This window comes from Triticum urartu, chromosome 3A (assembly GCF_056163025.1).
Source record: "Triticum urartu cultivar PI428250 chromosome 3A, HENAU_Tu73, whole genome shotgun sequence".
NCBI lineage: Eukaryota > Viridiplantae > Streptophyta > Magnoliopsida > Poales > Poaceae > Triticum > Triticum urartu.
The window spans coordinates 711,898,961-711,914,580 of NC_141875.1; the positions used below are offsets into that span (position 1 = coordinate 711,898,961).

At 49.3% G+C, this 15,620-nt stretch overlaps 1 protein-coding gene and 1 pseudogene across 1 annotated transcript; one reads left to right on the forward strand and one right to left on the reverse strand.

Annotated features, from left to right (window-relative positions):
• The first annotated feature begins 9,047 nt into the window (after positions 1 to 9,047).
• Positions 9,048 to 10,919, forward strand: LOC147982012 (uncharacterized; annotated as a pseudogene).
• A 3,263-nt stretch (positions 10,920 to 14,182) lies between these two features.
• On the reverse strand, positions 14,183 to 14,798 carry LOC147982013 (uncharacterized). The gene is made up of 2 exons (XM_087516173.1): positions 14,619 to 14,798; positions 14,183 to 14,488 (listed from the first exon to the last, which is right to left on the reverse strand). The coding sequence occupies exons 1-2, from the start codon at positions 14,796 to 14,798 to the stop codon at positions 14,183 to 14,185; spliced, it is 486 nt and encodes a 161-aa protein (XP_087372299.1).
• Positions 14,799 to 15,620: the final 822 nt, after the last annotated feature.

Sequence of the window (15,620 nt, forward strand, 5' to 3'; positions counted from 1 at the left end):
TCAATGCAGTTATGCCTCTAAGTCGTGCTTCGACACGTGGGAGATATAGCCGCATTGAGGCGTTACACAGACCCTCCTTAAACAGGTATGGAGGACATGGATACCGTTGCTGGGAACGTTGCTGAGGAGGCCGCCAAGGACGCTGCTGAGGTCGCCGCTGATGAGGCCGCCAAGGATGCTGCCGAGGACACCACGGCGGGGGCCGCCAAGGCGACCGGCGAGGCTTCTGCCGAGGGCGCCAGCGGTGGACCTGCCGGTTAGGCCGGCGAGGCCTCCACCGAGGAAGAGGTGGTGGGTGACCAGCCTCCTTCCTCATCAACCTCGAGCCCCGGCAGATATCTGAAAGTGGGCGACAATCTCTTCGTCCACCTCCCAGGGGCGTCAAGCCGGGCGCCCGCCGAAGGGGAAGTCTTTGACAGCGAGGTGCTTGCCGCCACCGGGCTTGAGGTTGTCGGTGATCCTGGCATTGGCGGTGACGGTTCTCCGAAAGAGCAGCTTTTCCGTGCTATGGGGGCCAACTTCCGAAAACTCCAGGCGCTCTACCGTGTCCGTCTGGACAAGGTTAAGTCCAGGATGGCAACGGTGGACCAGGCGGAGATGGATTTCAAGGCGTGCGTTGCTGAGACGCAGACCTGGTTCCACCAGACTCGTGAGGAGCAGAGGGCCCTTCAGGAGGAATTGGCCAAGCGCAATGTCGAGCTCACCATGAAGATGGCTGACATCGAGAAGGCCCAGGAACAGGCGGCGAACTTGGCTGCCGTGGCCGAGGCCGTCCGGAACCAGCATCAAGCCACACTAGATTCCTAGGAAGAGGACCTCACCGCGCGTGAGGCGAAGCTTGCCGCAGCGCTCCGTGGCAAGGATGAGGAGCTCGAGGTCCTTGTCGCGCGGCGGACTTGCGAGCTGGAGCAGAGGCACAAGGAGGCACTCGATGCCCAGGCTCTGGCCCATGTCGGCAAGGTAAGGGAGTTGGAGGTGGCGCAGGACGAGCTGAAGGAGCAGGCCCTCCAGCTGTCCAACGAGAAGAGCACGCTCAACAGCGCCTTGGTGGAGGCGCAAGGAGCGGTCATCAGCAGGGCTGGGGAGCTCTTCGAAGCGCAAAACTCCGTCAGAGATCTCAAGCTGAAGCTGGAGGATCTCGAGAAGATGCTGTCGGAGAGCAGGGCTTGGGAGGAGACCTTGACCAGGAGCCTGGAGGAGGAGAAGCAGCTGTGGGCGAACGAGGCCGCCTCCCACCAGGATTATGTGGCGGGCGAGAACAGATGGATCAGCCGTCTGGAGGAGGTCGCCGGCAGGGTCACCTCGCAGTTGGCCACCATGGGGATGCCAAACGTGAGGTACGCCCCTGAGCGCAGTGGGACCGTCAACACCAAGTTGACCCTGTTCTTCGAGGGCGTCCTCGGAGCCTTGGCTTATCTTCACTTCAACCGAGCGGCCACGTTGGCCGGGGAAGCTCGGTGACTTTGCCAGGGGGTCATGACCAAGGTCCTCACCAAGATGGCGTACTGGAATCCCGACCTCGACTTTGGTGCCACGATGGATAGCTTGCCGGAGGGTGTTGACCTCACGGTGCTCAAGGAGCGCATCAAGCCCGTCATCAGCATCATCGACGAAATCAAGAGGGTGGAAGACCAGCGCCGGGATTAGGCATCCCGTTCTTCACCGCCGCTGCAGGTTCACGACCAAGACAAATTTCATCTTTAGATAGAACCATAGCAATGATGTGATGTAATATAACTTTGCAGTACTTTTAATTTCATGCACGTTATTTCCCCGTTCAATTCCTCTTTGTATGCGCGTCGTACGCCGATTGGGTAGGCTCGCCAGCGCGGAAGCCCCTAGCGGCGTTTTGGGGACGGATCCCCATGGGCCTGCTGGGTACGCGTGCTGCCGGATGAGCCACCTTTCCGTTCCGAACGCGGCCGCTCGAACTGTCGATCTTGACTCGAGTCAGAATCGAGAGCGTTGTTGGTCGCGGAAGGCTACTCTGCCATTCTCGACGCAGCCGCTTGAGCTGTTGAGCAGACTCAAAACAGGGCAAGGGCGTTGCCGATCGTGGGAGAGCCCCCTGGCATGCAGGTTTCTCATACAAAGGCGTGATATCTCCGGGGGGAATAACCTCATATAAAAAGGATAGAACAAATAAGGGTTCAATGCAACTTAGCTTCTGTTTGTAGTCACTCGAGCGCTGATCTTCCGGCCTCCGTCCTTCTCCAAGAGCCACAAAGACGAAGGAGTGCTGAGCTAATTGCTAGAGCCGATTCTCACAACTGCGCCCCCTACCTGGCGCGCTAAAGATGTCGGTGGGAACGACACCTATGGGATCACAAGAATCCCTACTACGGTTGCGGTGCGCGGGGTCGTGAGAAGAGCGGATCAAACAGATAGCACATGGTTCGTTTATCTAGGTTCGGGCCGCGAGGATGCGTAAAACCCTACTCCTAATTTGGTGGATTGTATATTTGTGTTCTTGAGCTAGCTATGGGGCGTGAGGAGCTCCAAAAAGCCGAATCCTCCTCCTGGTCGCCTCGGGCCTCCTTTTATAGGAAAGGGGTTGCCACAGTGGCACACATGAGGTGGAAAGGGTACAGTGATGTGAGGTTATCCCTTGCATTACATGACAAGGCGCATTTAATGCGTCTTGCCCAGGTGTCCTTGCTTTATCGGGGACGGGGGAGAGCCATGTCTCATCCGTCGCTGCTCCCTCTCGTGTCGACACGCGCCCTAGCTAGCGGCGCCCGCGGTGCCATGTAGGTAGGTAGGCAGCTGAGGTGGCGCAGTGGTGGGTCTCCACGAAGATCTGCATGCCGCCACGCAGGTGCCTGCCCAGCTGGTTGGGTCGGCAGCTGCATGCGAACGGCGGTGGAGGTTTGACTGGTGTGGGCCTGATGGTGGCCCTACGGGTGTTCTTGGCAAGGGCCTTGTCGGGGCCCCGGCAAGGGTCTTGCCGTGGCGCCTGCTGTCATCCCCGGCAAGGCTCTTGCCGGGGGCCTTGTGGTCCTCCTTGGCTGGGATCCCGCCAAGGATCATCATCTTCTAAAGGGTGTGTCTGATCTTGAATGTCTTCACAAAGATATGCATGCCACCACAGGGATGTCTCCCGAATCCTTGCCCCATGGGGGCAGTGGACTCAAGGGTGACTTACTCTGTAGGTGTGGGGCGAGCTGCCATGGCAAGGGTCTTGTCGGGTTTGCTAAAACCGCCTCCCCGTAAGGATCTTGCCGGGGGGTCCGCTTCGTCCCCTTTGCTCTTTGTGGTCTTGGTCTTGGCGTCATTCTGCTTCTCCTGAGCTTCGGCCTTACCTTGGCTCACCCCCCTTTCCTTGCTCAGTGTGGTGGTGCCCGTGGCTCAGACTGCCCGTGCACAGTTATAGGGGTACAAAAAGTGTACCTCTCTTTTTGTACACCGACACAACCGATTGAACCCATCCGGACAAAGAGCGCATTTGTTGCTCAGTGCGGGGTTCTGGTTAGGGACAAGATCGCGATCAGTATCCAGCAATGGTTAAAGCCGGCTACAGAAGACCTTGAGGTGTCTTATGTCAATGATATGCAGAAAAATGATCTTTGGACTGAGCTGAAGTCAAATTTCACCCTACCGCCAGAGGATGATCCGGAGAAGCCAGTTAAAGAGCAATTAATCAAGTCTTTTGCTCTTAAGAGGATGGCAGACCTATTCAGGAGGTGGAAGAAAGAGCTGAATAAGTTTGTCGAGAAAAAAGAGACACCAGAATTTAAGGGCAGATATGAGAAGATCAGAGATCACTGGCACGCATTTGTGGCCCACAAGACATCAGAAAAGAGTAAGAAGATGTCAGCGACAAACAAGCAAAATTCTGCGAAGAAGAAGCATCACCATCGCACGGGGTCTGGTGGCTACCTCGTAGCCTGGCCTAAGTGGGCCAAGACTGAGAATGATCTGGTTGATAAAGGGATTGAACTAGAGACAATTAACTGGCCAGACTGTTGCCGGACTTGGTTCTTCGGGGCTGGCGGAACCTTGGACCCTGTATCAGGGAAGTGCATTTGGACGGACGAGCAAATGGAAATACCAGTCAAGAGGCTTAAGCACTATATCGAAGCAGCGCAGCAAGGGACGTTCGTTCCAGACAGAGAGAACGACGAGCTCACAAAGGCCCTCGGGAATCCTGAGCACCCTGGACAGACACGAGGAACGCCAGGCTCCATTCCGTGGAAGGATGGGTTTCCGGACGTAGGCAGTTACAAATGCCACGAGAGGAGGAAGAAAGTGGAGCAGACCCAACTGCAGGCACTGCACGCTAGGGTACAAGCGATAGAGGAATGAGAAGCAAATCGCAGCAAACGAACTGCCGAAGCTTCCCCTGAAGCTACCCCGCCATCTCAGCGGAGAAGCAGCGTGGCTTCCACCGAGCTGCTTCAGCCGGAGCATGTCTTGACGGCTCCTGCCAGCTATCTCGTGGATGCTATCACGGAGTCTCAAAATTTCCACCTTATGACGCAATGGATTAATATGAAGGTAAAGGCGGCTGTTGGCTCTGTTTTTCCTACTGAACCCGGCGCAACTTTTCACTGCCGGCCGATTCCAGAAGGATATGCTAGGGTGATGGTGGATGAAATAACGGAGGGATTTGAGGACCTCCAGCTTGACCACCCTACCGGCGAAGGGGAGACTCGGCTGGGTTCTGCTCTGAAGACTCCATGCCTATGGCGGAAGGAGCTCATCAACCTTCCGAACTGGACGCCTTTGCCTCCTCCGACGACGATGACGAGTCAGGGCACTCTGCCTGGGCCTCCACCGCCTCCTGCTCCAGCGAGTGACAATCAGGGCACTCGGCTGGCTCCTTCTCCGGCGCGTGGCGGCACTCCGCCTGCGCCGGCGCGCCCAAGCAGCCAGCCTCCTCCTTCTCCGCCTCGTCAGCAAGGGCGGAAGAGACCCGGCGCCGCTCCGGCTGCTCCGGCGCGTCATAGTCCTTCTCCTCCGCCTCGTAAGCAAGTAAAGAAGACAGCCGCTCCGTCTGCTCTGCCGGCGTCTAGCAGTACAGCCAGAGGCGGGAGGACATACAGATTCGGTCCTTCTCTGAAGACTCCAGAGAAGTTACCATACGAGAGGACCCCGGAGGATAACACCGAGATCGCGCGAGAAGAAGTGAGGAACTTTTTTGAAGGGGTGAAAGCAAAGAAACATCCACCTCTGGAGGAGAAGGTAGTTCCGGTGAAAGTGAAGCGCACTCTGGCTGCCCTGACAAAACCACCCAAGTCTCCGCCGAAAGGCAACTATGAGCGCATTATTGGAAAGGCATTTGCCGAAGCGGAGCGGTCGGGAAGTACTGTCAGTGATCAAAGGATGAAAGAACGATGAGCTGGGAAACAAATTGCCTAGCTCGGCGAACAAGGGAAGCAATCGTGCCCCCCGCTCAAGGTGCCTAGAGACATCGTCGCTAATGATCCGAGGATGGTGCCCGGTTATAGCAATCTTGGAGATTACCTGCCCGACGATGTACATTATGATTTCTTGGAGGTGCAGATACAAAGATACGAGTACGGGAAGCCTCTCGTCAAAGATGAAAGATCTCTATCAACGATGATGCGAAGATTGCATGATTGGTACTTGAAAATCTACAGAGAGTCTGGGGGAGGAATACTTTGTATGTGAGAGTTAAAAAGGAGCATGACCTCGTTGGAATTGAATTGTTGCCTATTCCATTTGAGGAGTTCTTTCAGTTTTTCAATCAATTGGCCCTCGATAAAGCAACGGTCACCTGCTACTGTCTGTAAGTAGTACTACTTATGTCATTAAGTCTCTCTATATAGCTCAGCTCTTTCATTGCATGTATTTATAATTATCCTCACTATATTATGCAAATTGAAGATCGTCGAATTGAAGAAAAGACAAATCGGTGATATTGGGTTCATTAACACAAATCTCATAGATGCAACTGAGGTTAAATTTCATGCCGTGGATACCGAGGCCAACTTGCTACGATCGTTGGTAATAAATGAAAACAAAGATATAATACTCTTTCCTTACAACTTTAAGTGAGTGTTACTGTCTTGTGCATATTCAGTTTCCCTTATATATTAGTCAAGGTTATAGTAATGTAATTGATGAGTTATGCATGCGTGCGCAGGTTCCACTATATTCTCCTAGAGATTAAGCTTGAGCAGGGAGTAGTAACTGTCTTGGACTCGAGACAAAAAGATCCCCAGGAGTATGTGGACATGACTCAAATGCTCGAGAAGTAAGTTAAATTGATCATTATCCACCATATCAGCAACTTTGTTCATTTCTGATATCAAGTAATTGTTTTCTTTGTCTGGCAGGGTTTGGAGAAAATTCACCAAAAAAGCTCCGGGACTGCCGAAGAAGCTGGAATTTAGACACCCAAAAGTAAGTACTATAGTAGCATGTTCCGCGCATCTCCTAGTGATTCAAGCGCTAGTTTCATCAATACCATTTGGCATTCTTGCTTATCAATTTGATTGACCTCTATTTCTTGTAAAGTCGTTGTGGCAGGAATAAGGGAATGATTTCTGTGGATACTACGTTTGCGAGTCCATCCGTCACACGACCTGTGAGCGGGGCTACTCTGATGAATAATATGAAGTGCGTAAATAACAATATTCACAATTTTATTTTATTACCATCATTTTTTTTAGTTTCATTCATTCATATATATATATATATATATATATATGTATTGACCCCCTTCTTCAAATTAGATGTTTCGGAAGCGGGATGAACTCCTAGAACCAGCTCGCATGCGAGCAATTAAAGAGGAATTGGCGGCATTCTTTCTTGACCACGTGATCGCTGAAGACGGAGAATACTATGTGGACCATGCATCCATATGTTAGGAGATTATATTTGTAAGAGATAATTATTGTATATATGTAGCCGGTAGTGTCGGATAGATATACGAGAACTTGTTGTTCGACCAATCTCTCGGAGAAGGAGAGGTGGTCGATATCACTTCTCTCTGTATGCATATATGTTCATGACAATCTTCTGTTTCCTTCGTTTGCTTACTAGCTAGCTAGCGTGTCTAGTCCTCTCTATACGTATGTATAGTACGTAGCGTCGACCAAGCACGGACATAAGAGAGGACACTTCTCTCTATTAATTATAGCTAGCTAACACAATATATGAAACACCTAAATTAACCCCCAAAACCCCCAAACCCCCCCCCCTTCAAAAAAACAAAAACCCCAGCCACAAAAATGCTGACGCGTGGATGCCTAGGGGCAATAGCTCCTGTGCGACACATTTGAGGTGAATTGGCAAGAGTGCGACGTTGTTCGAGGGAATGGTTGTGGTGCGACAATTTTGAGCTGGTAAATAGCCCACGCACGACATGGCTATTAAATGTGGTTAAATTGGTCGTCAACCAAGCCCGCCCGTTTATGTTAGGACATGTGGGTCCAACTTAATTGTTCGTCAAAACAGCTGACCGTGCCCTGCCGCCCGACCGTGTCGGGCCCGCCACTCTGCCCCCCTTCTTCTCCGGTGGCGGCGGATCTTGCGTTCTCAGTGGCGACGGCGGAGCCCTCGTTCTCAACGGCGGCGGAGACTTCGTCCTCAGAAAATGGTGAGTGAATTCAAACCCTAGTCGCCCTCCCGTTCCTCTCTCGGACCCGTAGATCTCAGCTCGTTTCCTCTGTTTTCGCTTGCGGAATCGATTGGTTGTGAGGGGAGCCCGTGGGCATACTGAGATGGAGCCGCCAGATTCAACTTCGAATAGGTAATGCGCCTCTCCCCGATCCAATTTTGCATGCAATTAGGGGGTGGCCTCATCTGCTTTTTCCCCTTTTTCTCACGGGCTCACACTGTCCGCCACTGATAGAGGGGATGCTGCCGCTCGGACCTTCGAATTAATAGTTAATTTCTTTCCATCAAAGGCAAAATTAGTTGATGGTAGCATACAGAACATTAAGAGAGACACAATTGTTAAATGGGAGGTTGAGTTTACAGAGATTGATCCACAAGTTCTACAGAACATGGGAGAGACGGTAGTGAAGAAATGGGTGGAAAAAATTGGGGAGAATGTTGTTTGGGGTCCAGAGCAAGAAGTATCACTGTTGAGGTTTGATGATTGGAAAGGAGAGTATGTGAGAATAGAAGATGGTGAACAGGTTGTTGAAGAAATCAATCGGCAAAACGGCTGGACAAGCAAACGGGCTAATTTTTTTGCTGAGCTCGTTGATCTGAACATTTTTTCGAAGGTTGGATATGTGCCATCACAATTGGCTGCACAAATGGTAGATGATGATTGGGCTACACAGAGGCCATTGATTCCCATGTGTACTGAACTTACAGTAATAGCCGAAGAGGGACATGTGACTGGAACTGAAACTGAAACTGCAGCAACTGTTGATTGGAATGTAGTTGAATTAGATGAGCCTACTGATTTGGTCATTGCACCAATGCCTGACATTGAGATGGCCAAACTTTTTGGCATTCCAGTCGATGACAGAGATAAGCAGGAGAGGGGTGAATCTAGTTTGCCTGCTAATGCTGATGAAGAAGTAGATGGACAGTTGATGGAACAAGCTGCAGATGAAGTAGATGATGCACATGATGATGAGCTGGTGCATGTGTATGACAAAGAAAACCCTGTCATTGAAGTAGGCAAGTTGTTCCCAAGCACGAAGGAGTTTAGGATGTGTTTCAAGACTTATGCAGTGAAACATGAGTTTGATGCCAAGACTGTTTGGACTGATAGAAAGAAGTTTTATGCGAGGTGCAGAGGATTTGATGGTAGTGTGAAGCCTTGCAAGTGGTACATATCTGCTAGACTGCAACCTGATGGAAGTACTGTCAGGGTTAACCAAATCCCCAATCAACATACTTGTATTACAAGTTCACAGAGAGTATCAACCATGACATCACAACTTTGGGTTGCAGAAAAAATCACCCCAATTTTAGCCAAAACACCAAACACTACTGCGAAGAAACTCAAAGTAGACTTGGAAAAGATGTACCCCATTAAACTGAAATATACCACAATGTGGAAGGCAAAACAAAGGGCAATGAAAAATTTATATGGTGATTGGGCAAATACATTTAGGATGCTTTACAACTTCAAAGCAGAGGTGGAAAAGAGGTCACCTGGCAGTGTTGTGGAGATAGATACAGAGGTATCAGCCAAAGGTGAAGTCAAGTTCTCCAAGTTTTTATGGCTTTGAAGCCTTGCATTGATGGGTTCAAAGCAGGGTGCCGTCCATATTTGAGCATAGACTCATCATTTTTGACAGGCAAGTGGAATGGTCAGTTGGCAGCATGCAATGCTCTAGATGGACACAACTGGATGTTTCCTATTGATGTTGGCTTGTTTCAGTCAGAAACAGAGGCTTCATGGACATGGTTCATGATCCAGTTGAAAAGATGCCTAGGGCCAGTGTCACCTTTGGCTATACACACAGATGCATGTAATGGGCTTGAAAATTCAGTGAAAAATGTTTTCCCACATGCTGAGCAGAGGGAGTGCTTCGGTCATTTGTGGATGAATTTGATCAAAAAATTTAGAGGAGAAGAATTTGGGCGCATGTGGCCAGCAGCAAGATCTTACACTAGACAGACACACAAATATCGCCTTGATAAGATAATGGCAGCATGTGATGAGTTTGGTCCATGGCTGAACACCTACCATTCTTTGTTATGGTACAGGTCAGCATTCAGCACTGCCATCAAGTGTGACCACATCAACAACAATTTGGCAGAGAGTTTCAACAACAAGGTGAAGGAGTTAAAAGATTTGCCTGTGCATGACATGGTTGACCAAATCAGGATCATGCTCATGCGGTTGTGGGAATTGAGAAGAAGGATAGGTGATTGTCTGCAAGGTGATAAGCTTCCAGCAGTGATACAGCAGGTGGTCAATAGGAGCAGATGTCTTTCACATTTGCTTGTTGAAAAATCTTCACCTTAGGGTGCTGAAGTTAGAGATAACAAAACTGGAAGGAGACATGTTGTTAACACTGAATTGCATGATTGCACTTGCCTCGAGTGGCAACACACTGGTAAACCATGTGAGCATGCCATTCTCTTCTTAGCATCCCAACCAAAGATAAACATGCACCCATATTTGCATGAATATTATTCGGTAGCAAGATTCAAAGCTGCATATGCTACTCCAATTCCAGCACTTACAGATCAGTCTCAGTGGCCTGAAGTGGACATTGAATTTTCCATGTGTCCTCCCTTGACGAAAAGAAAGGCTGGCAGGCCTAAACAGAGTAGATTCAAGGCATGGTTTGAGAAAGGTGGGAGTAGTAAGAAGGGAAATAAAGATGGAAAGCCAAAAAGGGCCCAAAAAGGTAACAAAAACAGATGCAAGTTGTGCCAGGAACTTGGGCACAGAGTGGGATCTGTCAAATGCCGTTACACTCCTGATAAGCCAAAGTATGTTCTTGTTTATTTGTCTGTGTTTTGATTTGGTGTTTTTTTCCAATTACTATATCTATAACATTTTCCCAATGACCAGGAGGAAGCGAGCAAGTCAGCCCCTTGTTGTTGAACAGTGTTGGCCAACAAAAAAAGCAAGAGTCAATGGCGGTAGAAAGAAGAGAAGTGTGCCTCAGCCTGAGCAAAGTGAAGAAAATCCTGCTGCAGTCAACATTCAGACTGAAGAAACTGCTCTCGAGGTTGAAACTGAACCTGAGCGTGTCGAGGTTCAGACTGAAGAAACTGCTCTCGGGGTTGAAACTGAACCTGAGCGTGTCGAGGTCCAGACTGAAGAAACCCATGTTGAGGTACACACCGAAGAAACTGAAACTGCTGTCAACATTGAGACTGAAGACACTAATCACAAGGGTGTTGGCGAGGTGTTGAAAAGACTAGTGAAAAAAACCAAGATGATCAGTGAACTTGTGTGTGTAGTTGAACCAAAAACAAGAAGTGCTAAGGCGAAGAAGGGCACGCGACGTGGTAGGAAGAGGTAGAACAGAGAACAGTTTGGAAATTTGGGGCATGTGATAATATTTGTAACTTGGTGCGTACTGGTAGTCACTATGTATCCCGTATTTCTATTCGAACTTGCTTGTTGGTACCTTGTCTAAACCAGCCAAATAAAATTCAAATTTAAATTCAAATTTGGGCTCAAATTTGAATTAGGGATGGGGTATTGATGTTTTAATGCTATCTAAAGTACCTCAACTGAAATATGTTTGTTTGCTGATCATTCCGAGCCCTTTTGGTAAGTTGAACTCATAGTCATGAAAAGTGTGTCTCAAATGACCTCCAAAGGTAGGGTAAACGGCCTCATATTTAAGCAAGTTTTTTTGCACCTTGTCTAAACCAGACAAATAATTTTTCTACACATCTATTCTACCTATATAGTGTAAATCTAAAGTCTCACTATTTATTGAATTAATTTTCTATTATTTTCTTTTTTTGGAAAAACAAGGTTTAATAAAAAATTATATATAAAACAAGTTTAAAACATGAAAATGAGAAAAGTAAGTTAAGATCTTTCTTAGTCAATACAAAATGAAGTTTTGGTGAGGTTTTCACACTTTTCATTTTCAAAACCCCACCTATACACTCGGGTGCCCACTACTCTCTCCCTTGAACTCCATACTACATTGTTCGAGGAATGACAATTTTGTGAAGGATTTTTCGCAAAAATGTATGTAAATCATATTTATATATTTTTCTCGTTACTATACAACATAATAAGACTATGTGCGCAAGTTTTATATTTTTTTGATTTTTTTGAATTAGTTATGCTCAACCCTAATCAGCCAAAACCCCTCAAAACCCCGCACACTACTGGGTCGTCAATCGTTGTGCGTGGACGGTTGAGATCAGGTGCTAGGGTTAGCTACAGTGTGCATCGATCCGCATGAGACGCCCTGATTGGTTGAATCAGTGTGCATCGATCCGCATGAGACGCGCTGATTGGTTGAATCGGTGGGGTTTGGATCAGCCTCTCTCGTTGGGGCATCAGGACCGTTCATTTGAATCCAACGACAAGAGTTGACGCGGTGCATGGACCAAGCCTACGCAGTGCCCTTTCCATCGTTGCATGCGTGCCCGTGCCTACCCGCAGCATGCATGCTCACCCGCAGAACTGCGCCCGTGCTTGCATGCATGGCCTCGACGTAGCCCTGCTCCGCCACCCCTATGGACGCAGTAAGCTGTCGCATGCCTACCATTACAACCGATGCATCGTCGCATCAAAGCATGCACCCGGCCACAATGCAGCAGCCCGATGAAGACAACCAAAAAGCCAACGCTGCATGGCATGTTGTACATGGCGTGCTCCTCTTTGAGGATGCAATACTGGCATGGGGTATCGATGCAGTTCAAACGGCGTGCTGCCCGTTACAAGATGGGCAAATGAAGGCGTCCATTATTGTCACGTCTCCCGTCGACCGAACATTGCCCTCTAGCCAGGCCCTGGCAAGATGTGCAAATTAATGGGCTACGGGCATGAATGCACGGGCGGCACACGCAGAGAACCCGGGGCAGGCGTGTCCCCTTGACCCACGACGGCACAGACGCGTGCATGAACCCGTCCCCCTTGACCCGCGACCGGTGGCACAGAAGGATCGCAACCCGTTTCCCACGCTCGTGTACACACTTTCATGGGGCGCCACCAAACACCGCCCGCCCATTAATTCTATGGGGTGAAACCACGTCGCACTTGGGCTATTTAAGCCGGGCACTATCGTCTTCCTCTCCCTCCTCATCCACACCCCATCCTCTGCCTCCTCTGCCCTCCTTCTTCCTTCTTCTCCATCAAACCCTATCGAGCCCTCGAGTCACCCTGCCACCATGCAGTACAATGGACCCACCTACCGCTTCCCCCCAACCACGCCGGAAAGGCTCTACCCGGCCGGAGTGTATGTAGAGAGAACCCTTAGGGTTTGGGCGATCTCGAGGTGGAGGGGCGCAAGGGAGTTAACGGAGTTCTTCCTTGCGGCCGGCTTCCGCCACCTCCCCCGCAGCTCTCCTCGGATGTACCATCTTGAGGAGGTCAACCACAACGGCACTGTGGTTGGGCTCCTCGCCATGTTCACTAACCCTTTCGATGCTTTCCATCTCCTCGGGCGAGCGTATTGGGTTGGTTGTGAGTTCATAGCTTTCACAACCTACAATATCTTCACCGACTTCAATGGCATCTTCCCCAACAACGGTGTTATGCACACGCTCCCGTACCCCATCAACAACAGGGAGGGGGAGGAGTGAAGGGCGGCGCCCGGAGGAGCGAGGGCGCCCGAGGAGCGAGGTGGCCCCGGAGGAGGAGGAGAAGAAGAACCCGAAGAACCCGCATTTGGTGCCCCCCTATCTATCTAGCTTGCTATAGATCTATCGTATTAGTTTTGTTAAGTTGTAATCATTATGCTACTATTATTAAGTTTTATTAGTACTTTAAGTTGTAAGGCTATCATGGAGTTGTAAGGCTATCGTGGAACTACGGGTTGCAATCGTTATGCTTCTATATAATCGTTGGGTATGCTACTATATATATTGTGTGTTTTGTGCTATTATTTGTGGATTGCTATGGGTTGTTTTTGCTTATTATTCGTGTATTGCTATGGGTTGCTACGGGCCTGGGTTTCTACACCCCAATCACCACACACAACATCTTCAAAATATTGGCCAAACCATGGACATGCAACTAGGAGCCCCATGCAAACCCACTATGGACATGGGTGCAACTAGGAAATGCAAACTAATTTACTTCGGGCACTTCATGCAAGCATGCAACTCATTTAGTTCATGGAACCGTAGACATGCATAAAAACAATTAACATTTAGCTTTAGTGCATCAAAAAATCATCCATCACAAAATTTAGTGCAAGAAAAAGGCAAAATAAAAGGACAAGTAACATTTTATTGGGCCCCATTTTATTTGCCGAAGTTAGAGGTGGGTTGGTGCCCCTACGCGGGTGGGCTGGTCTTGGGCATGGTTATTTTCTCAGGGCCCATTTTATCACGGCCCAACATCTATTCGGCAGCCCAGTTTTGTTTTTTTACTAGAAACTGAATTTGGGTGTGTACTCTGTTAACTGAAGAACAAAAACAGAGGAAATAGAGCATGAACACTGAATAGGGACCCTGAGAATATCATTACAATAATTCAAGCAAGTTTTGCTTCACACTAATTCAAATTCATCTAACAAATGGTCCCTGGCTAACTCAAACAACTGGGCACCCCTGAAACTAGTTGACACACTAACTGAAACTCTAACAAATTCTAGCAATTGATGAACATCAAGTAAAATAAACCCATAGCAATGACACAACCATAAAATGCTCCAGCCATCATATTTGCTTGCTGCTTCAAATTGATTAGATGCTTTAGTTGCTTGCCAATTTTCTTCAATTCACACTTCAGTTCTGCACTGTGCCTCATCGGATCGGCTCTGTCCGCCAAATTGGGGGCTTGTTCCACGGCAAGCCGCCCCCCAAAATTGAGCTCTTGGGTTCCGGTTGATCCCTCCAATTTCAACCTTTCAACATAGTCATCGAGCCACTCAAAATGCCCACATTTCTTCAGAACCTGAAAAACAGGGGGCCGGAGGCGCATGAATCCTAGATCCACCACCCAGATCCACCGCCCTAATTCGAGGAAAAAAGAAAGAAATCGGGAGAAATTAGACCATAGGATTGGTCAAGAACACAGATCTAACCTGCCCCGGTTGTGGCTTGCTCAAGCATTTCACAAACTCGCGCCCACGGTTGCCATTTTCTTCCCTCACACAAGTCAAATGCTTCAGAGGCTCCATGCGCGGGCAATCGGGGCATCTTGTCAACGGCAGTGGACCATACTGCGTCCATGATTGGAGGGAGGCCGAAGTCGAGCTAGACATCACTCGTCGGTGGCGCACTTCGTTGCCGGAGCAGAGGAAGAAGAAGGTGGGAAAGGAAAGGGGCAGGGCAAGCAATGGAGGGTGGGGGGTGGGGTGGGCTGGCTCGGGCTCGTGGCTGGCTCGGGTCGGGGCACGCTGATGAGCACGGGCATGCTTGCGTGGATAAGTTGTGGGTCCCACCCGCATGCGAGTAACTGCTAGGTCCCGCGTGTCATAACTCGAATCGCTAACCCATCGTGTTTTTCATTTCATGGTTAAACAGAGCCATGTCGCATTGGAGCTATTGTTTGCTTCTAAAACGTCGCATCGCAGCCATTCATTCCAACAACGTCGCACTCCTTCCAATTCGCATGAAAAACATCGCACAGGAGCTATTGGCCCGGATGCCTATTGGTCCCGGTTGGTGCCACCAACCAGGACCAAAGGCCCTCCTGCCTGGGCTCCATGCACAGGCCACATGGAGGCCCATCTGTCCCGGTTCTGGACTGAACCGGGACTAAAGGGACAGGGCATTAGTACCGACCCTTTAGTCCCGGTTCAGGAATCGGGACAAAAGGCCCTTACGAACCGGGACAATAGCCCCGTTTTCTACTAGTGGTTACGAGCATCCAATCCTGAAAGTAGGAAGCATCCGGGCATAGAGAAATGTATTGCTTCAGAATTGGTTGCTAACCATTTCGCATTCGTGCATGCCATCACAATTCACACCCCATGACATTCGTTTACTCAGTGCAAAGCCTTCGGCTATGTAGGTTTGCAATATATTGAAGTCTGGATCTGCAATGCAATACTAACGACATGTGATTTTCTTGATCCATTGTG